Source organism: Girardinichthys multiradiatus, chromosome X, assembly GCF_021462225.1.
Source record: "Girardinichthys multiradiatus isolate DD_20200921_A chromosome X, DD_fGirMul_XY1, whole genome shotgun sequence".
Lineage (NCBI taxonomy): Eukaryota > Metazoa > Chordata > Actinopteri > Cyprinodontiformes > Goodeidae > Girardinichthys > Girardinichthys multiradiatus.
The window spans coordinates 17,753,975-17,775,689 of NC_061817.1; the positions used below are offsets into that span (position 1 = coordinate 17,753,975).

A 21,715-nucleotide genomic window follows, 5' to 3' on the forward strand; every position below is an offset into this window, starting at 1 on the left:
CACATTTTTACAATATTCTAATTTTCTGAGACACTGAATTTTGGGTTTTCATTATCCGTAAGCCAAAATAATCAAAGTTTAAAGAAATGAAGGCTTGAAATATTTCCCTCTATGTGTAATGGATCTATGTAATATACTGTATGAGTTTCACTAAGAAAAAAGTCCCTGCTTAAAAAAATGGCAACTTCAAGTTCAACATTAATTTAGTTAGCCACATGGACAAAGGTTGAATAGTCAGATGAGACAAAGACTGAGCAAATTTGACATGATAAAAATAACCATGTCTGAAGCAGTCATGGTGACCTTTCAAACTTTGCAACACTGAATCAGCAATGAAGCACCATGCTTAGGGTCACTGCCAGTGTTACTGGTGTATTCCATAAAGTGGGTTGACCTGTACAACATAAAGCAATTTGGCAACAAGGTAAAAACAAATTCTATAAAAGGCTGCTCGGTTATACACACATAGTAGAGCAGGTCTGTCCAGCCCTCCATGGTGATGCACTGGAAGACGGTAAGAATAGCAAACAGGATGTTGTCAAACTGGGTAATGCCATAGTTTGGTCCCAACCAGTACCCCCTACAAACGGTGCCCTCTGGACACAGTCGGGACGGCGGTTCATTTCCACATGGAAACTCTTCCCGGATCTCATCTGTGTCTGGGTAGAAGCGAGAATTCATAGTAGAAAAAAACTATGCAAATATATTATTTTGTCACAGATGCAATGTCATTCATTATATTTCTTAAACACAGATTACAGGCCTGAATTAACCAAAATCTGTATAATCACAAGGACATTGTAAATATTAAACATTTAAATATAATAACTGATAAGTTTATATGTAGTGGTTTAGTACTCCTTTAATCTGAGAAGCACATTATGGAAATGGTATAGTTTCTTCACTTATATACAGGGGTTGGACAATGAAACTGAAACACCTGGTTTTAGACCACAATAATTTATTAGTATGGTGTAGGGCCTCCTTTACAGCGTCAATTCATCTTGGGAATGACATATACAAGTCCTGCACAGTGGTCAGAGGGATTTTAAGCCATTCTTCTTGCAGGATAGTGGCCAGGTCACTACGTGATGCTAGTGGAGGAAAACGTTTCCTGACTCGCTCCTCCAAAACACCCCAAAGTGGCTCAATAATATTTAGATCTGGTGACTGTGAAGGCCATGGGAGATGTTCAACTTCACTTTCATGCTCATCAAACCAATCTTTCACCAGTCTTGCTGTGTGTATTGGTGCATTGTCATCCTGATACATGGCACCACCTTAAGGATACAATGTTTGAACCATTGAATGCACATGGTCCTCAAGAATGGTTCGGTAGTCCTTGGCAGTGACACGCCCATGTAGCACAAGTATTGGGCAAAGGGAATGCCATGATATGGCAGCCCAAACCATCACTGATCCACCCCCATGCTTCACTCTGGGCATGCAACAGTCTGGGTGGTACACTTCTTTGGGGCTTCTCTACACCGTAACTCTCCTGGATGTGGGGAAAACAGTAAAGGTGGACTCATCAGAGAACAATACATGTTTCACATTGTCCACAGCCCAAGATTTGCGCTCCTTGCACCATTGAAACCAACGTTGGCATTGGCATGAGTGACCAAAGGTTTGGCTATAGCAGCCCGGCCGTGTATATTGACCCTGTGGAGCTCCCGACGGACAGTTCTGGTGGAAACAGGAGAGTTGAGGTGCACATTTAATTCTGCTGTGATTTGGGCAGCCATGGTTTTATGTTTTTTAGATACAATCCGGGTTAGCACCCGAACATCCCTTTCAGACAGCTTCCTCTTGCGTCCACAGTTAATCCTGTTGGATGTGGTTCGTCCTTCTTGGTGGTATGCTGACATTACCCTTGATACCATGGCTCTTGATACATCACAAAGACTTGCTGTCTTGGTCACAGATGTGCCAGCAAGACGTGCAGCAACAATTTGTCCTCTTATGAACTCTGGTATGTCACCCATAATGTTGTGTGCATTTCAATATTTTGAGCAAAACTGTGCTCTTACCCTGCTAATTGAACCTTCACACTCTGCTCTTACTGGTGCAATGTGCAATCAATGAAGACTGGCTACCAGGCTGGTCCAATTTAGCCATGAAACCTCCCACACTAAAATGACAGGTGTGTCAGTTTCATTGTCCAACCCCTGTATATGTACTTGCACAAGAATAAACACATTTGTGTGGATTTTCTGATTTTATTACTCTGACTCTGCAATGTCTGTCTACCCCAGCAGACACAGATGCAGCCTACTCTGGGCAAGCAGTTTGCACATGTGCGTGCAGTCTTGTTACCTGTAGTATTGTCGAAGCAGGTTTTGTGGAATTTGCCTATATAGAACTCCAGACCAATGATGGCAAACATGAGAATGGCAAAGAAAAGCAACAGGCCAATTTGCAGCAGGGGGATCATGGCCTTCATTATGGATTTGAGCACCACCTGTAAGCCTGAGGAACACAGCAGACACAGAATTATTTTTGGCCATTGTGATTTTTTTTTTTTTTTGTAACTATAAGGCCTTGTGGATTCCACCAGGTCCAGATGCATCACTGTTGGCTTTTGATGTGCTCACTTAAGACAGCACTTGTCAGTCCTCTAGATGTGCAGCAACCAAGTCTCAGATGTGTCTAGGGGGAACCTCTTCACTCCAAAAAACATGCTCCTGCAATCTGTATTTAACAGAAGCTGCCTTATAACTGAACCGAACAGAAGGTCAGTCAAAGGGACCTTTTTATATCTTTTCCACAAGACTTGAAATCTGATCTAATCAGATTATTTTCACCATGGATGACTGAAGGATTAACTGTTAATATGTCAAAATAAAAATCTTTCCCACAATAAAACAGCACTAGGTACACAAATTACTCATTGTCAGTCTCTTAAAAATTAAATTTAGGCAAGCTGAATTCAAGTTGAATGGTGAAAGCTTCACTTTGATAAATCTATGAATCTGAGTAGATAGAAATCTATGCAGAGGACAGAAAAAAGACAAAAGGCTGTGGAACTGTGACTGAGGGAAATCAAAGTCTACATCTGATCATGTAGACATCTGAAAATATGTACTCCTTTCTTTCACTGTGCCACTAAGTTTAAAGGTAATTGCTCTTGCATTGAGCTTTATGTCTAACTGCTGTCAGTGTCAATAGTACCCTGGGCCAACACTTCCTAATTCTCAAGTTTCACTTTTCAAAGTGTATTAAATTTTGAAATAGATAGGATCCAACTTGGCCACTGTTCTTTAAAGTCAGGCAATTATTAACAGTGCTTCTACTTCAATGCCACCATAACATTTAGACAATGAGCACACTGTCAATACGCTTACAACATTGACTTAAAGGCCTATTAGCTCAAAAACAACTAGCATTCGGCATAAAAACAGAATGGTCCAAGTTCTGAAAAAATATCAAAGCTATTTGAGATTAAAGTTAGAGGCTTGAAAAAGGTTTTATTATTTAAATGATAAGGATTGACTTACTGGGTATACCGGACACTAGTTTGAGAGGCCTCAATACCCTCACAGCCCGAAGGGTCCGCAAGTCGAAATCTGAGCCCACAGTGGACAATATCCTAGAAGGAAAAAGATAAATGCTCAGATGTGTGTATAGCAAATCAATATTCAGGCCAGTCAGGCTTGTCACTGTCAGTCAAACTCTCTGTTTCTCACATTCTCTTTCATCCACACACAGCCCCTGCAAGGCCATTACAAGCAACCGGGTAAGCACTGTATGTAGATCCTGTAAGAGCCAAACCAATCAATAGAGCTGACAAGTGAAGTAAGACAGAGAAGTGTATCAGGATGAGGGAGGGGCACGCCAAAGAGATGCTACTCTGTATTTGAATTTTAGAGAGACTACTAAAGCTAAAGAAAGATAAAGAGATGCAGAGAAGATGAAGGACTGGAGGATAAAAACAGAAGGTTGGAAACAGATATAAAAGATAGTCTATCAGATGGTGTGAATCAGATGCCGTTTATTTTATTTAGTGTATCTGAGATACATGTAGTTTCTTTCAGTCATGCTACACAGTAAACACACTGTAGTGTGTGCTATAGCATCTTTAACAACACTAATCATCAAAGTTAACAGCTTGAGAAGGTTAAGATGTTCCTGGGTGCTGTCAGACTTCCACTCAGTCCTCCTGTCTGACGCATTCTGTGAATCATCCTTACTTCCTGCTTGTCTCTCTCTCTTTCATTCATTCTATCTCTCCAACACATTTCTGCTTTCCTCTGCCTGAAAAAAGATGTTAAGTGACACAGCAGAAAGTTAATCATAACTCTGAACTCTGCCTACTATCATTGGGATACTTCACATTTAGGAAGAAGGAAAAAGCAACTTTAACTAAGGGTCAGTACATGAATAAAAAACACCTAGTTGGAGTATTAATATGGAATACAAGTACATCTGAAAAAATTACAATATGCTGAAAAAGTTCAATATATTTTTTCCTTCATTTCAGAAAATTAAACTAATGTACTATATAGATTAGACATAGAGTGAAATACTAGAGTGCGATATTTCAAAAAGAGTAACACCAGGGCCATTAAACCAACTTTTAGTACCTTTGGCAGTGTGGGTCAGTGCCAACTCCTGCTAGAAAAAAAAGTAAAAATTACATATTCATAAAACTTATCAGCTGAAGAAAGAAGTGCTCTGAAACTTCCTGGTAGGCGGCTGCATTGACTTTGGACTTCAGAAAACACAATGGACCAACACCAGCAGACAACATGGCACGCCAAATTATTACTGACTGTGGAAACGTCATACTAGACTCAAAGCAATGTGGATTATGTGCCTCTCTAACCCTAACCCCTAACCCTAACCCTCTTCCTCCAGAGTCTGGGATCATAATTTCCAAATTTAACATAAATTATATATAACTTTGGACCACTGAGCAACAGTTCAGTTCTTAATCTCCTTAGCTCAGGTGAGAGGCTTGTATCTCATTCGTCTGTGTGTAGTGGCTCTTGAGTTCAACCTCAGTCCACTCCTTGTGAAGGTCCCTCAAAATCTTAAATGACATTTTCTTGTCAACCCTCCTAAGTCTACAGTTGCCTGTTGCTGGTGCACCTTTTCCTTCCACTTAATTTTCTATGAATATGCTTGGACATAGAACTCTTTGAACAACCAGCTTCTTTATCAATGACTTTTTTTGGGTCACCCATCTTATGTAGGGTGTCCATGCCTTCTGGATATGTTACAAGTCAGCAGTCTTCCCCATGATTGTGTAGCCCACTGGCCCAGAATAAGAGACCATTTAGAAACTCAGGGAACCTGCACAGGTGTTTCGAGTTAATTAGCTGATTATGGTGCAACAACATCAGTTTCCAATATTCAAACTTTTCAAAATATTGTATTTTTTTGAGACACTGAATTTTGGGTCTTTATTATCTGTGAAATATAAATGCGTGAAATATTGTATTCTTTGGCCCTGATCTTTAAAGATCCCAAATAGGGGGTGCTAAATTGCTTGTACAAAAAAAATGCAGGTGGGTGTGTTGTGTGCGATTTTTCAAAGATCGCATGTGGAATGGATAACAGGTGCAAAAGAGATGCACACCGCCCTACTTAAATGAGGAAATTGTGCTACAGGCTGGCTGCTGCTAGCCCCAGCAGAACTAGAGGAAAAGCGAATAAAAGCTGTGGTGCTTTAACCTTTTCTCTCTCTTAGACATGGCAATTGATTGAGCTTTTACTGTGCTCTCTTTCATACTCTAACCTTGAAAACTGGCTCAGAGTTTATCTGTTCTTTCTTTCTAGGTGAAATGACTAAAGGAGCTACATCCATTAACATTTACTTTTCCTTCCCATAGAAAGGACTCCTGGATCAGTGCTTCTTTGTTCTCTTTGTGTCTCTGCTCTGTTCTCTCAAACCCCCAATCGGTCGTGGCAGATGGCCGCTCACACTGAGCCTGGTTCTGCTGGAGGTTTCTTCCTGTTAAAAGGGAGTTTTTCCTCTCCACTGTTGCTACATGCATGCTCAGTATGAGGGTTTGCTGCAAAGTCAACCCTAGTGACTGTCCACTGTCTCTACATGGTCATCCAGGAGGAGTGACTGCTACAAGTCTCTGACTCGATGCAGTCTGCTGGGTTTCCTTAGACAGTTATTTATTAAAATTGGATAAAAAAAATTTCTGAGTCTGACTTCACTGTTCAATGGTTAGGATTAATTGGAATGTATGTACCTGACTTTTGTGAAGTGCCTTGAGACCACATGTGTTGTGAATTGGCGCTATATAAATAAACTGAATTGAAATGAACTTCAATTGCTTGAAATATGCAGGGGTTGCTGTGCTGCAACATTACAGGTCCTTCTCAAAATATTAGCATATTGTGCTAAAGTTAATTATTTTCCATAATGTCATGATGAAAATTTAACATTCATATATTTTAGATTCATTGCACACTAATTGAAATATTTCAGGTCTTTTATTGTCTTAATACGGATGATTTTGGCATACAGCTCATGAAAACCCAAAATTCCTATGTCACAAAATTAGCATATCATTAAAAGGGTCTCTAAACGAGCTATGAACCTAATCATCTGAATCAACGAGTTAACTCTAAACACCTGCAAAAGATTCCTGAGGCCTTTAAAACTCCCAGCCTGGTTCATCACTCAAAACCCCAATCATGGGTAAGACTGCCGACCTGACTGCTGTCCAGAAGGCCACTATTGACACCCTCAAGCAAGAGGGTAAGACACAGAAATACATTTCTGAACGAATAGGCTGTTCCCAGAGTGCTGTATCAAGGCACCTCAGTGGGAAGTCTGTGGGAAGGAAAAAGTGTGGCAGAAAACGCTGCACAACGAGAAGAGGTGACCGGACCCTGAGGAAGATTGTGGAGAAGGGCCGATTCCAGACCTTGGGGGACCTGCGGAAGCAGTGGACTGAGTCTGGAGTAGAAACATCCAGAGCCACCGTGCACAGGCGTGTGCAGGAAATGGGCTACTGGTGCCGCATTCCCCAGGTCAAGCCACTTTTGAACCAGAAACAGCAGCAGAAGCGCCTGACCTGGGCTACAGAGAAGCAGCACTGGACTGTTGCTCAGTGGTCCAAAGTACTTTTTTCGGATGAAAGCAAATTCTGCATGTCATTCGGAAATCAAGGTGCCAGAGTCTGGAGGAAGACTGGGGAGAAGGAAATGCCAAAATGCCAGAAGTCCAGTGTCAAGTACCCACAGTCAATGATGGTCTGGGGTGCGGTGTCAGCTGCTGGTGTTGGTCCACTGTGTTTTATCAAGGGCAGGGTCAATGCAGCTAGCTATCAGGAGATTTTGGAGCACTTCATGCTTCCATCTGCTGAAAAGCTTTATGGAGATGAAGATTTCATTTTTCAGCACGACCTGGCACCTGCTCACAGTGCCAAAACCACTGGTAAATGGTTTACTGACCATGGTATCACTGCACTGTGCTCAATTGGCCTGCCAACTCTCCTGACCTGAACCCCATAGAGAATCTGTGGGATATTGTGAAGAGAACGTTGAGAGACTCAAGACCCAACACTCTGGATGAGCTAAAGGCCGCTATCGAAGCATCCTGGGCCTCCATAAGACCTCAGCAGTGCCACAGGCTGATTGCCTCCATGCCACGCCGCATTGAAGCAGTCATTTCTGCCAAAGGATTCCCGACCAAGTATTGAGTGCATAACTGTACATGATTATTTGAAGGTTGACGTTTTTTGTATTAAAAACACTTTTCTTTTTTTGGTCGGATGAAATATGCTAATTTTGTGAGATAGGAATTTTGGGTTTTCATGAGCTGTATGCCACAATCATCCGTATTAAAACAATAAAAGACCTGAAATATTTCAGTTAGTGTGCAATGAATCTAAAATATATGAATGTTAAATTTTCATCATTACATTATGGAAAATAATTAACTTTATCACAATATGCTAATATTTTGAGAAGGACCTGTATAAATGATCCAATTGCTGAATGTTTTCCTTCTCTTCCGTTCTGCTCCTGCTTTTCTGGACTGTTACAGTTAGTTCATTTTTGTTGTCGCTTTTCACAGCTGCAGGTTTGTGTGTGGTTTTGTACATGCAAACCTTTTGAAAATCAGGTCTTATGTGTAAGAGATAATATATGAGTTTCACTTTCTAAAACTGACTTTTTCATGATATTAAATTTTTTTGAGATGAACCTCTAGTAATGCTTTGATTGTCTGCAATGGCAAAGTTCTAAGATTGGTGAAGGTTTGGTGTGTAATCCTTGTAATAACTTTGTATGATGTCCTATGCCTCATCAGGCGCTGACTTCTAACTGAGACTGTATAACTGTACGTTAACTAACTGTAACATTAAACACAAGGTACATTTGCATAAATAACTCGTACTCGTTGTCTTCTGCTTTATCCGGGACCGGGTCGCAGCAGACTCAGCAGAGACGCCCAGACGTCCCTCTCCACAGACACCTTCTCCAGCTCCTCCGGGGGGATCCCAAGGCGTTCCCAGGGCAGCCGAGAGACATAGTCCCTCCAGCGTGTCCCGGGCCGTCCCCTTGGCCTCCTCCCGGTGAGACGTGCTTGGAACACCTCCCGAGAAAGCCGTCCAGGAGGCATCTGATATAGATGCCCGAGCCACCTCAACTGGCTCCTCTCGATGTGGAGGAGCAGCGGCTCTACTCCGAGCCCCTCCCGGATGGCCAAGCTCCTCACCCTATCTCTAAGGGAGAGTCTGGCAACCCTACGGAGGAAGCTCATTTCAGCCGCTGGAATCCGAGATCTCGATCTTTCAGTTATGACCCAAAGTTCATGGCCATAGGTGAGGGTAGGAACGTAGACCAACTTGTAAATCGAGAGCTTCGCTTTCGGCTCAGCTCTCTCTTCACCACAATGGACCGGAACAGTGACCCCATTACTGCGGCAGCCGCACCAATCCATCTGTCGATCTCCCGCTCCATTCTTCCCTCACTCATGAGCAAGACCCTGAGAACTCCTCCACTTGAGGCAGGAACTCCCCTCCAACCTGAAGAGGGTAAGCCACCCTTTTCCAGTCGAGAACCATGGCCTCGGACTTGGAGGAGCTGATCTTCATCCCAGCCGCTTCACACTCGGCTGCGAACCGCCCCAGCGCATGCTGTAGGTCTTGGCTACTGGGGGCCAGCAGGACCACGTCATCTGCAAAAAGAAGAGACGAAATCCAATGGTCCCCAAACCAGACCCCCTCTGGCCCTTGGCTGCGCCTAGAAATCCTGTCCATAAAAGTTATGAACAGGACAGGTGACAAAGGGCAGCCCTGCCGGAGTCCAACATACACCGGGAACAGGTCCGACTTAGTGCCAGCAATGCGGACCAAACTCCTGCTCCGTTTGTACAGAGACCAGATGGCCCCCGATTCCATACTCCTGGAGCACCCCCCACAGGGCACCACGAGGGACACAGTCGAATGCTTTCTCCAGGTTCACAAAACACATGTGGACCGGTTGGGCAAACTCCCATGAACCCTCGAGTACCCTGTAGAGGGTATAGAGCTGGTCCAGTGTTCCACGGCCGGGACGAAAACCACACTGCTCCACCTGAAGCCGAGGTTTGACTATCGGCCGGACTCTCCTCTCCAATACCCTGGCGTAGGCCTTACCAGGGAGGCTGAGAAGTGTGATCCCCCTGTAGTTGGAACACACTCTCCGTTCACCCTTCTTATGAAGGGGGACCACCACCCCAATCTGCCAGTCCAGAGGCACTGTCCCGACCGCCACGCAATGTTGAAGAGGCCTGTCAACCATGACAGCCCTGCAACATCCAGAGACTTGAGGTACTCAGTATCATCCACCCCCGAAGCCCTGCCACCGCGGAGCTTTTTAACCACCTCGGTGACCTCAGCCTGGGTAAGAGTCCAACCCCCGAGTCCCCAGTCGAGGTCAGCAACCTCCCACCCACACTGTAAACAGTGTTGGTGAAGCACTGCTTCCCCCTCCTGAGGCCATTATTCTGCTGGGGGACTTCAACGCCCACGTGGGAAATGACAGTGACACCTGGAGAGGCGTGATCGGGAGGAATGGCCTCCCCGATCTGAATCCGAGTGGTATTTCGTTATTGGACTTCTGTGCTAGTCACGTATTGTCCATAATGAACACCATGTTCAAGCATAAGGGTGTCCATAAATAACTTTTTCCTGAAATTATTTCATGAAAAAACAGCAACTAATTAAAAACTTGTTTATGTCCTTTTTTTTTTACTATTCAGTCTTCGTGTAATATTCATGTTGAAACATAACAGAACTAATCATACAAGATGTTATTTTGTCAGTTTTTCAGTAAATGCAGGGTGCTGCTTTTAGTAGTAACATGATATCCTTGATACTACAAAAATAGTAGACACAATGTTAATAACAAAGCAGGTAAGGAACTAGTATTTCTCTCAAAAATAGATTATTCTGAAAGCTTTTTGTAACGAAAGAATTAATGCCAGCATTGGCAAGTTGTCTTTTCACTAAACAACAGCCACTTTCACAACAAATCTGAATGCACCAGGGCGACAAAGGAGGTAATCACAGCTCTGGAACGGCCAACTAATGTAGCAATGACAGACAGTCTGTGCGACCAGCTGGTCAACTGATTTAAGGTAAAAAACACACCAGGATCTCAGTGATGGAATGCAGTCATCATTTCTTGCCATTAGCGAACATTGAATGGGTTGAGATAAATTGGGTCAAGACAGAACAGATTACCTGACTTAAGCAAAGGGTGGTTTCTTCAGTAGCTGGAACACAGAGCAAAACCAAGAAGGTGTCATATACCACCAACGTGGCAAAGTATAAGATGGGTAAAAAAGCTGTTGGTGGAGCATTTTTTACATGAAGCCCTCGGTTTGTTTCATGTAACTGAAGGGGAATGTAGATACAGATATATGCCTTATAGTTCATAAATGAGTATTACCCCATATAGATTCCTTCTGTTTTTGGCTGTCTTTCACACTTAGATGTTTCAGAAAAGAAACCAAAATATTTTGATATCAAATGTAGCCAGAGTATTTAAACATCAGCAAGTCCACATTTGATTGGCTGGGAAAAAAACGTATGCCATAGCATCTCAATTATTTTCAACTATAGAAAATGATTGAGATGCTGTGGCATAATTTTAAACATGCAGCCAATTCTTTAAAACCCTCAAGTGTGACTAAATTACAATAACTCTGAAAAGGAGATCTGGCCAAAAGTCCTTCGCAGCAATGTAAAAGCCTCACTACTAGTTATTGTAAACCATCGATGGCCTCTTGTCAATGAGGCCAAATGCTGAGAAACTACTAAAATCTGCTGAAAGTAATGTAAAGCCAAAGTGTGCATGTGAGTATGATGAATATCATAAAAAATGCAACTACAAATATATCTGACGTCAGTGTAGTTAGTACATTCAATCATGACACATTAGAACAACAATGATAAAAGTGATTAAAACTACAAAAATGGTGACAATGACAATAATATGAATTCAACTTTAAAACAGCATCATTGTCACAGACTGATGAAGCAGTTCCTCATTCACACCATCTCCACGGTTACAGGACCCTATTTCATTCATAAATGTTTCCATGGCAACAGGTTCCTTGGCTCATTGACAGATTCTCTGTATCACCTTGGTAACAGGGCCAAGGGAGGAGTCAGATTGATTTCCGTTGTTTTTTTTTTTTTTTTTTTTTTTTTTACCTATTCACTTTTGTGTTAAATATACACATTTCTGAAATAGCACAGACAGGCGCAAACACATGAGCAAACACATACACACATCATGGTGAAAACAATTAAATTACAAATGCAGGAAATGGGATTGTTTGTAGAAATCATTGGAAAACAATCTTTCACTTCTCAGAAACAGAGATGGTGTCTAATGTGGTGATTAAAAACAAATACAAGTAAACACAAACTATAAGTAAGCACTTTAGGCAAAGCTATTGGAATATAGTATAACTCAAGGGAGTCATATACATAATTCCGACAATGTTATTGTCTGATCTTCTCACCTGCCTTCCTGCTGACCTCAACTAAAAGCAGCAAATCATCTTTGTTTACATTACTTTCCCTGTGCAGTTTATGTAATACAGTAAAGTATTTTTAATTAAATGTAACCTTTAATGTTATATTTTGTTACATTTTACACACTAGATTGGTTGGAAATGGTATGAAGTTAGTGTGAAATCCCTTTTAATAATATGCAAATGGATGAAAAAGAAAACGCCTGAATATCCAAAGTACAGTGTCCCAAAATCTGTTCATTGACAGCAGCAAATGCCTGTAGAATAGCCTGCACAGTATTTAATTATCTGAATGCTAATACTATGGGGAATTTCAATACTTTTTCACATTAACCTGAAGACACATCTTAAACTGGGAGAGATACTCCTTGAGGGCAACACAAAGGTGCAATGGGTGACACAGTTGCCAGAAAGCAAAAAAAAAAAAGGAATTTCCTGATTCTCTGTTGCACACACAGTCAAAACACATGTAATATAGGCCAAATTATGACTGAATGTCCTGTATTGATGATTATAATACCCTTACCATTACATATTATTTCTGTGATTGACTTGAGATGCCAACAGTATAGTGTATATTTTCCCTACATCCCAAGACTGTGTCAGGTCCTAAACAATAAATGGAAAATACAGCTTTCAATCAAACTTTGTAATGTTGGATTAAATTTTCTTGCCGTCAAGCTGGGTGGCATGTGGATGTACCAGATGCGCCTGTGGCCTATACATGTTATTTATGTAAAACGTTAATGGAGCAACCAGATACACGTACTGAACTTTTCTAAATACATTCAACATTTAGAAGTAAATGTCAATATGGTTTTGGTGTTGGTTTTCGGTAGGAAATACCTGAATAGTCTGCCATCAAAGTTATTCAAACAGATTTAAACTAATATGAATATCATGGACAAATGTCTCAGATGTCATGTCCCTTGAGGCAAACATTGCAGTCACAGACTTGGAAGGTTACAACCAAGAGGTGCGAAGTATGAATCAAGTGTGTGCATGACTAGTCTAACTAGGCTTAACTCAGCCAAAGACCTATCAAGTAGGTTTGTTGTAGAATCTGTTTTGAAATGTGTAGACAAAATTAGGCTTTTTTTCTGTCTACTTTAATTCCACACATAAAATTATAAAATGTAGCAGTTAACTGGCATTGTTTGTCTGAGACTTTAAGTTTTCATCTAATTATAGAGGGAATTATTTAAATGTTAGTTGCCTCACTATAAGCAAAAATGTGAGTTTCCTTATCATAATAATGGCCAAAAATTAAGTAAGGGCCCAGCTCGTAATTTGTCTTCAGCATAAATCCATTAAATGCATTTAGCCCTTCATTTTGGGTTATTGTTCAGGATAAAGTATAAAGGTTTGATTTCTACCTTTCATATTTTGTACAACCAATTGCCCAGCACGAGTAAACCATTTTAGAGATTTTAGAGGGAAATGTGTTGTAAATCAAGCAAAACAATGAAGCCTTGCAAAAAGCATTTTAGCCTTCAGCTCAAATGCAGTTAAATATAAATCAAGTGATAATATAACTTAGGATGCAGGGTTTCAATAGTAAACTTACACATATTTCAGTTAAATGTTTCAGTTTGATGCAAGGTGATTTGAAAAATAATAAAATAACCCTTATTAAAATTTTTTCACTTCTTTGTGTCTTTTGTAATGTATTTAATCAAAAGAAAGTAATACCTCTCTCCTGCTATGGTATATCTGCCCTGTGTTTCAAAGACATACAAAGATACACAGCTTTAAGTAAATAACACTACAGCATTCTCTTTCACACATCTGATTCTGTACATCAACAGATTTGATGGTCAGCTAAGCAACGGTGCTACAGTTTTTTTTTTTTGGACAAAAAGTCAAAAAGGTCAGTACCTTAAGGCAAAATATTCTGTAGTTTGACTGTTGCAATATATACCACACATATGCGCCACTGCTACAAAAATAATGCAAGCGCCACTCAAATATCGCAGCACTGATAATAACATCACTTAATGTAATGCTATGCAGATTTTCTGTCTGCACACATGACAATTTACTCACAGGAGGGAGGTCCCACCCATTTTTTGAGTAATTCAGCTAATATTTATTTGACCACTTTAGGCACTCAAAGAGTTGTCACAGAATATCTCATTTTCAGCTCCACATGATCATGAGTATGAGAAAAAGATGGGTGGTCATGCCACTGCAAAAGTAATTTCGTCTGTCCAGATGCAGTAGCAAATAAAATTTTAGCTCCTTTATCCCAATACACACACATTCTATACAAAACAAAGGGGTATGACAAAATATACACTTCATGAAATACATTTTATTTCGCCGCATTTAGATCAACGTAAAAAACGTTTTTAGATATGCCAACATATGTAGCAAGATAAGAAACTGTATGGCAGCCTCTTGAGGCAAAGAACTGGAAGGTAAGCAAAGGGCGTTATTTATGGTAAGAATGGCTATAAACCACGGGTAACTGGACTAATAATCAATATTAGAAATTAGAAACAACTAGCCTGTTCCCAGAGTGAAACCCCTCTGCAAATTTACAACAAATCGATCAATGACACAAAACACAAATTAAAAGATATGCCAAAAGATTCTGGAGGGTAACTTATCCAACATGATAGGTGCCATTTGTGAGTCTGCATGTGTTAAAAAGAGCACCTCAAGGGGATAAAAAGGTGAGTCGGAAATGGAAAGTAATGTTTGAAATGGAAAGATGTGTTTGTCCAAGTGTGTGTGTGTGTGTGTGTGTGTGGACAGAGATCAGTATGTTATCAAAGGTTTCCAACCAAAGGTAGAAAGAAAGGCCAAATAGTCTTTCATCTTCAAAGAGCTGTGAATTGCCAAACAACACAACCACCATTCAAAGAAAGCACAACAAAGACTGTGTGTGTGAGTGGAAAATATGTAATGTATCACAGAAACATCCCTGTAATGGCTGCAGCATATTCATTGTGTGTAAACCATTCACCTTTGTCATGAAAAGGGAGCAACATTGTGTCCACCACACTACAAGACCTATACTATTTTGTTTTTACATAAATGATTTATTATTGCTCTATATGCTCATAATGTATTTCTGAATTTTCCTTTTGAATGTGCCCACCTGCCCACCTATTTTCTCTTTGACTAACTACATATCCTTAGTAAATACCATCTTTGGTTCTCCTTATTTTTAATCTTTTGTCTCTTTTTTTTTTTTACACTTGAACCAATAATATAATACTTCCTGATGTGCCAGTTTTTCACACATTATCAATTCTGCCACTGTTCAGTTGTTGTAATACTTGGGCTATGTTTTAATACCTTTTTGTTTTTTTTGTTTTTTTCTGTCCATTAAGTAATCATAACACATACAACTTTTTTTTAGGTGTTTACACTAAGGAAATCAGAGCTTAAGAAGCACTATGAGATCACTGTAAATTAAAATCTACAATAATATCTCTAAGACTTGAGAACATTTTTTCATGATAAAGAAATTAAATGATGGATTTCTAATTATTTCTTCTAAATAATCTTAGGGGTATAATGTTGCATGTCTACTATACGTTTAAGGAAATTGTCCTATTCCTGCATGCTACATTCCCTCCTTCTTCTCTTCCTCACTGCATCCTGCTGTCTCATTGATACTTGTCTTCTCACCTCTCTTACAGTCATTCTGTTGTGCCACACTGAGAGGAGTTTAGTGTCATGGTTGCTCTTGTTAAAGCTTATAACCAGACTGCCAGACTGAGAAGTATGTTTGTGTCTGTACAGCATTTCAGTGTTTGTGACAAAGTGTGGAAGGGAAAACAGGTAAGCAAAATATGGCAATCACTACTTCTCCTGATGCTTTGTCACAGTATTTAGGTATTGTTCTGGGCAGACGTTTGCATCACACATCATACGTATGAATGTCTTAGAAATTTTGAGGCTTTTGTCTATGCATTTAAAATGTTTATTTTCCCTGGGTGGATTAAAAATGTAATTTGCAACTTCAATGTTTTTGAAGAGCAGAAGTTTAAATTTATGGTGTGTTTTCTCTAGTTCACATAGGGTATTAATTATTCATACAGGTTAAACATACACATACCACACCTAATAATGTCCCTTAGCAAGTTTCACCTTTAACCATACATTTTTATAGTCTTCACCAAGTTTATGGTATAATTCTAGCTAAATATTGGCTGACCGAATTGATGTACTTTATTGAGGTTGGATGGTTTTGTGGCCAGGCTCCACTTTTAAATGAAGTCAATAAATTTCCAAGTATTTGTAGTCATATCTAGCTTAATGATGGTCTGCTTGATCAATTCCCAAATTATTCAAGTGTGTTTCGGAACATTGGCCTGTTGGAACAAACAGTCATGTCCAAGTTTTAATCATCTCAACCATCTCCCCCCTAGAAAGAGAAATACACTGCTAAAAAAAATAAAGGGAACACTTAAACAACACTATAACTCCAAGTAAATCAAACTTCTGTGAAATCAAACTGTCCACTTAGGAAGCAACACTGATTGACAATCAGTTTCACATGGAATGTGCAAATAAAATAGACAACAGGGGGAAATCTTTGGCGATTAGCAAGACACACTCAATAAAGGAGTGGTTCTGCAGGTGGGGACCACAGACCACTTCTCAGTACCTATGCTTTCTGGCTGATGTTTTGGTCACTTTTGAGTGTTGGTGGTACTTTCACACTCGTGGTAGCATGAGACGGACTCTACAACCCACACAAGTGGTTCAGGTAGTGCAGCTCATCCAGGATGGCACATCAATGCGAGCTGTGGCAAGAAGGTTTGCTGTGTCTGTCAGCGTAGTGTCTAGAGCCTGGAGGCGCTACCAGGAGACAGGCCAGTACACCAGGAGACGTAGAGGAGGCCGTAGGAGGGCAACAACCCAGCAGCAGGACCGCTACCTCCGCCTTTGTGCAAGGAGGAACAGGAGGAGCACTGCCAGAGGCCTGCAAAATGACCTCCAGCAGGCCACAAATGTGCACGTGTCTGCACAAACGGTTAGAAACCGACTCCATGAGGATGGTATGAGGGCCCGACATCCACAAATGGGGGTTGTGTTCACAGCCCAACACCGTGCAGGACGCTTGGCATTTGCCAGAGAACACCAGGATTGGCAAATTAGCCACTGGTGCCCTGTGCTCTTCACAGATGAAAGCAGGTTCACACTGAGACATGTGACAGACGTGTCAGAGTCTGGAGACACCGTGGAGAGTGATCTGCTGCCTGCAACATCCTTCAGCATGACCGGTTTGGCAGTGGGTCAGTAATGGTGTGGGGTGGCATTTCTTTGGAGGGTCGCACGGCCCTCCAAGTGCTCGACAGAGTTGGCCTGAAAGCCAGTTGGTACCGAGATGAGATCCTCAGACCCCTTGTGAGACCATATGCTGGTGCGGTTGGCCCTGGGTTTCTCCTAATGCAGGACAATGCTAGACCTCATGTGGCTGGAGTGTGTCAGCAGTTTCTGCAAGATGAAGACATTGAAGCAATGGACTGGCCCGCCCGTTCCCCAGACCTGAATCCGATTGAGCACATCCGGGACATCATGTCTCGCTCCACAGACCACAGACTGTCCAGGAGTTAGTGGATGCTTTAGTCCAGGTCTGGGAGGAGATCCCTCAGGAGACCATCCGCCGTCTCATCAGGAGCATGTCCAGGCGTTGTAGGGAGGTCATAAAGGCACATGGAGGCCACACACAATACTGAGCCTCATTTTGACTTGTTTTAAGGACATTACATCAAAGTTGGATCAGCCTGTAGTGTGTTTTTCCACTTTAATTTTGTGTGTAACTCCAAATCCAGGCCTCCATTGGTTAATAAATTTGATTTTCATTGATGATTTTTGTTGTCAGCACATTCAACTTTCCACAGAACAAAGTATTGAATAAGAATAATTCATTCATTCAGATCTAGGATGTGTTATTTGAGTGTTCCCTTTATTTTTTTGAGCAGTTAGGATGTTGGGAAAAAACCTTGTAAAGCACCACCACAGTTCAAGTTTGCCATGAACAGGAAGATCATCACTCACACTGTCTAGAGTGAAGCATGTTTTACATCAATACATAGAGACCAAGAAAGAAGTGTCTGCTGCAAAATTGGCATCTTCAAGTTTGAATGTAATCTTCAGCTATCCCCATGGACAAGCCAAATGCCTCCTGGAGTAAAAACCCAGCTGAGATATAGATCAAGCTATGTGCCCACTGTGAGAAGAAACATGTTTGGAAGAGACAAGATCAAGCCTTTAAATTAAACTTCAGTTTACCAACTCTCTAGCATGGGGCTAGCAACATCATAGTGAGGGTCTGTTTTACTGCCAGTGGTTCTGGTGCATTCCAAGTCTATGGAAAAAAATGTTGGACTACTTATAAATCATCCAATTTCACCTTCAGTCATCAATGAGTTTGTTGAAACAGCTGGATGTTCCAGCAGGACAATGATATGACCCAAACACTATTGGCTAATTACCCTGTTGTGACAACTGTCAAGCGTGGTGGTGGCAGCATCAGCTGGTTTTTGAATGAACAAATAAGACTAACATTGAGTTTCTGCAATGCTCACCTCATAGCGCCATCAACTGTTTTGAAAATGTAAATATGGAAGAACAATTGATTTAAATGAACTGTCGATTCTGGCAAGAAGAGTGGTCAAACAATTAGCCCAAATTTTGCCAGGAGCTTGTTGAAGGCTACATGTATAATCATGTGTTTTTTCTACAGCTTGCTAAGGGACATTTATTTAAATACTGATGTGTATGAGCAGAAATGAACAATTTTGACCCAATGTGGATCAAAGAAAATTCACAATAAAATCTGTTCACCCAATTCTTTTTTTTTTTAATCATTGAAGTTTTATGCTGTTTTATTAATTCACACCTAAAAAATGTCACCTGTGAACCTTGATCCTCCCGTGTCAATATGACATTGACACCAGGTTGGGAACCACTATTCTAATCCCCTCCCACTCAGCCTTCGATGAAATTACTGATTTTTTTTTATCACTGTATCTGGATGTACTCAGAGTTTCATGATAACTTTCACATCTGACTGTGTCATGCAGCTTTTTACATTTTGTCCTTCACACACTTCTTTTCCCATTTCTTCTTTCATCAAACTGTTCCCTCTGTTTCTACTTGGCTACCAACATGTGTCCATTTTTCTTAAAACCTCTCATCTTGCCTCCTCACCAGTGTCTGCTCCATCTGTCCCCCCCAACCCTTTCTTGTGTCAGTATATACTGAGGTGACATTTGTTCACCACCCAGGCGACTGGCTGCCTGCAGCTCAGCTCTGTGATCTGACTGCTGCCATGCACAGAATGGAGCCCATTCATTAGAGCAGACGAGCTGGTAAAGGACACTCAAACACGTGTTTGTAGCGAAACCTGGGACAAACAAACTTAAACAAAGGGTGAATGATAAAAGAAGCTGAAAGAAAATATTGCATTGGGTCAGCACCTCTATGTTTAAAGTATGCACTTCTGTGTGTGTGCAATTTGTCTATTAGTCACCTACCCTGTTAGTACCACCACAAAGTCCATGACGTTCCATCCATTTCTCAGGTAGGAGTTCTTGTGGAAGGCAAAACCAAGTGCCAGGATCTTTATTCCAGACTCAAAGCAGAAGATTCCTATAAAGTACGGCTCTGTGTCGTCCTAAGGAAGAAGATGGAATGAAAGTAAAGGAAGAAAAAAGAAGATGAGGGGCCTTTTAATGAAAAACTAGAGCTTGCTTTCGGAGTAAGCAATTCAAAAATATGCTTCAAACCTTTATGTAGCACCAAACAAATATAGAACAAAAAATGTGTTGTTAACTTTGGACAGTTTTTTTGTGTTCTAAATCTGATCACATAGACTGACCTTACAAGCATGCTGTATTAATCGATAAATATGTAAGGACTGGCATGTATTTAATCTTTTTTAATTGCATGTTTATTAACAGTTTGACTCACCAGCCGTTCAGAAAGCGGTGTCTTGTCTCCATCAGGCAAATGTTGTTCCAGAGCTAGGACAATGCAGTTGGCAATGATGGTAGCTAGAATCATCCACTCAAATGGAGTAAGGAGGGTCAGTTAAGGAGCAATTTTGATGAGTTTCTAGTGTAAATTGCTTTTTTTTCTTATATGACAAATGTTTTATACATAATATTAGCATGATAGAATATACTATTACTAACTTTTCAAAAAAGCTCTTTATCTATAATACAGCATATCTAATACTACACAATGTGACAGATAAAGCTGGCATATTATTGAATACATAATCTTTAATAAAACATTTGTAATGATACCAATTTTGATTTCTCAAAATGTTAAGTATTTACAAATAACCCCAGGCAACATGCACAAAGATGCAAGCATCATATTCTCTCAATCCCTGTATGTAACAGAAAAATACATGAAAGAATACAAATTGGTCAATGCGCATACTGAATAAAATAGAACATTTTGCTGACAGTACACAAATGGGTTACAATGACATGTTCGCATGGTTTCTTGGGTACATGTGTGTTAATGTTTTAAATTATTCTGGCTTCAAAACTCCCTAATCTGTTTGCAAACTGCTGGTCAGCTGGCTGGACGAAAACAGGTAAACTTTTCCATCACCTACATGAAAGACAAATTGGACTGTTTGGGAACATTTTCAACTGCAACAAACATGGATACCCACTAGTTGGAAATTAAAAAGCACCACCCAACACTCTTGTTAAGGTAACCTTCCTCTGAAACTAAAGTTGGCAAGCTATGACCCAATCAACATGTGTATGTGGGCCCACTATGGATTGTGTGCTTCTTGTATGGGACCAAATTGCAGCCTGTGTCAAACAACCAGATGAGTACCTTAAATAGTTCTTAGCTGGGTCTCAAATTGTTAGTAAGAAAATTACTAAAAGCTGAGCTCATCTAACACATCTAAGACCCATACCCACACTTAATAGGCAATATATAGGCAACCTATATCGACAACAGCATGTCTGTGAAGCAGTTGACTACCTGATCAGATAGCCTGACTAATTAATTGACCAAAATTTGCTTGTTATTTGCTATACTAATCTATAAACAGCAAAAGCGCAAAGGCATATATTTTGCTTGAGAGACGCAAAATGTTACATTTAGCAGGTGTTTAGTGTCTTCCTCCAAAATGTAATCCTGAGCTGAAAGAAGGATTAATAGTAAATCACTATCATGAGTACATGGTATTGCTTCTTCGATCCTTATTTTAACAGAGTGACTGTCAACACACTTCTGTTATCTCCTAGGCTAAAGCTAAAAGAGGCTAATGCTAAATGGAAGCCACGGTAGCTGTGTTGCAGCATTGCTCATTCTTAATTAGTTTTAAAACTAATTTGGCTTCCTTCCATGTAAACAAATAAACAAACTCATTCTTTTCATTTTACTTAGTAGTGTAGTTCAGTGTTACTAGTCTAATAGAGGAGTTTGTTAACTGAAGTATTTCAGCTTGATGCTGAATAATTGTGTCATTAAATTCTTATATTGTGGGAAGACGTTGTTGTGTGTTTATTCTATGTGTGGAGAGCTTGCTGTTTAAGAACGGCAGTTCTCAAATCCCCTCTTTCATCTATTGAACATTGGGCTGTTATACACAAGACAATACCTGGCAGACTGAAAGTTGTTAGGCTAAAATTAAATATTATATTTTAACTTTTTTAATGATTTTGTTAATAATTATTAATCATGATTATTAATAGCTGCCAAAAGCCAAACCAAATCTAT

At 40.4% G+C, this 21,715-nt stretch overlaps 1 protein-coding gene across 1 annotated transcript in view; it reads right to left on the reverse strand.

The window, feature by feature from the left end:
* Positions 1–20,026, reverse strand: part of LOC124862209 (voltage-dependent P/Q-type calcium channel subunit alpha-1A-like) — a 108,567-nt gene extending 88,541 nt beyond the window's left edge. The window contains exons 1-5 of the mRNA XM_047356033.1: positions 19,934–20,026; positions 19,498–19,637; positions 3,498–3,589; positions 2,317–2,469; positions 466–659 (exon numbers count right to left, since the gene is read on the reverse strand). Coding sequence (XP_047211989.1) covers positions 466–659; positions 2,317–2,469; positions 3,498–3,589; positions 19,498–19,637; positions 19,934–20,026 — 672 coding nt within the window. The remainder of the gene's footprint in view (positions 1–465; positions 660–2,316; positions 2,470–3,497; positions 3,590–19,497; positions 19,638–19,933) is intronic.
* Between the last annotated feature and the right edge of the window lie 1,689 nt (positions 20,027–21,715).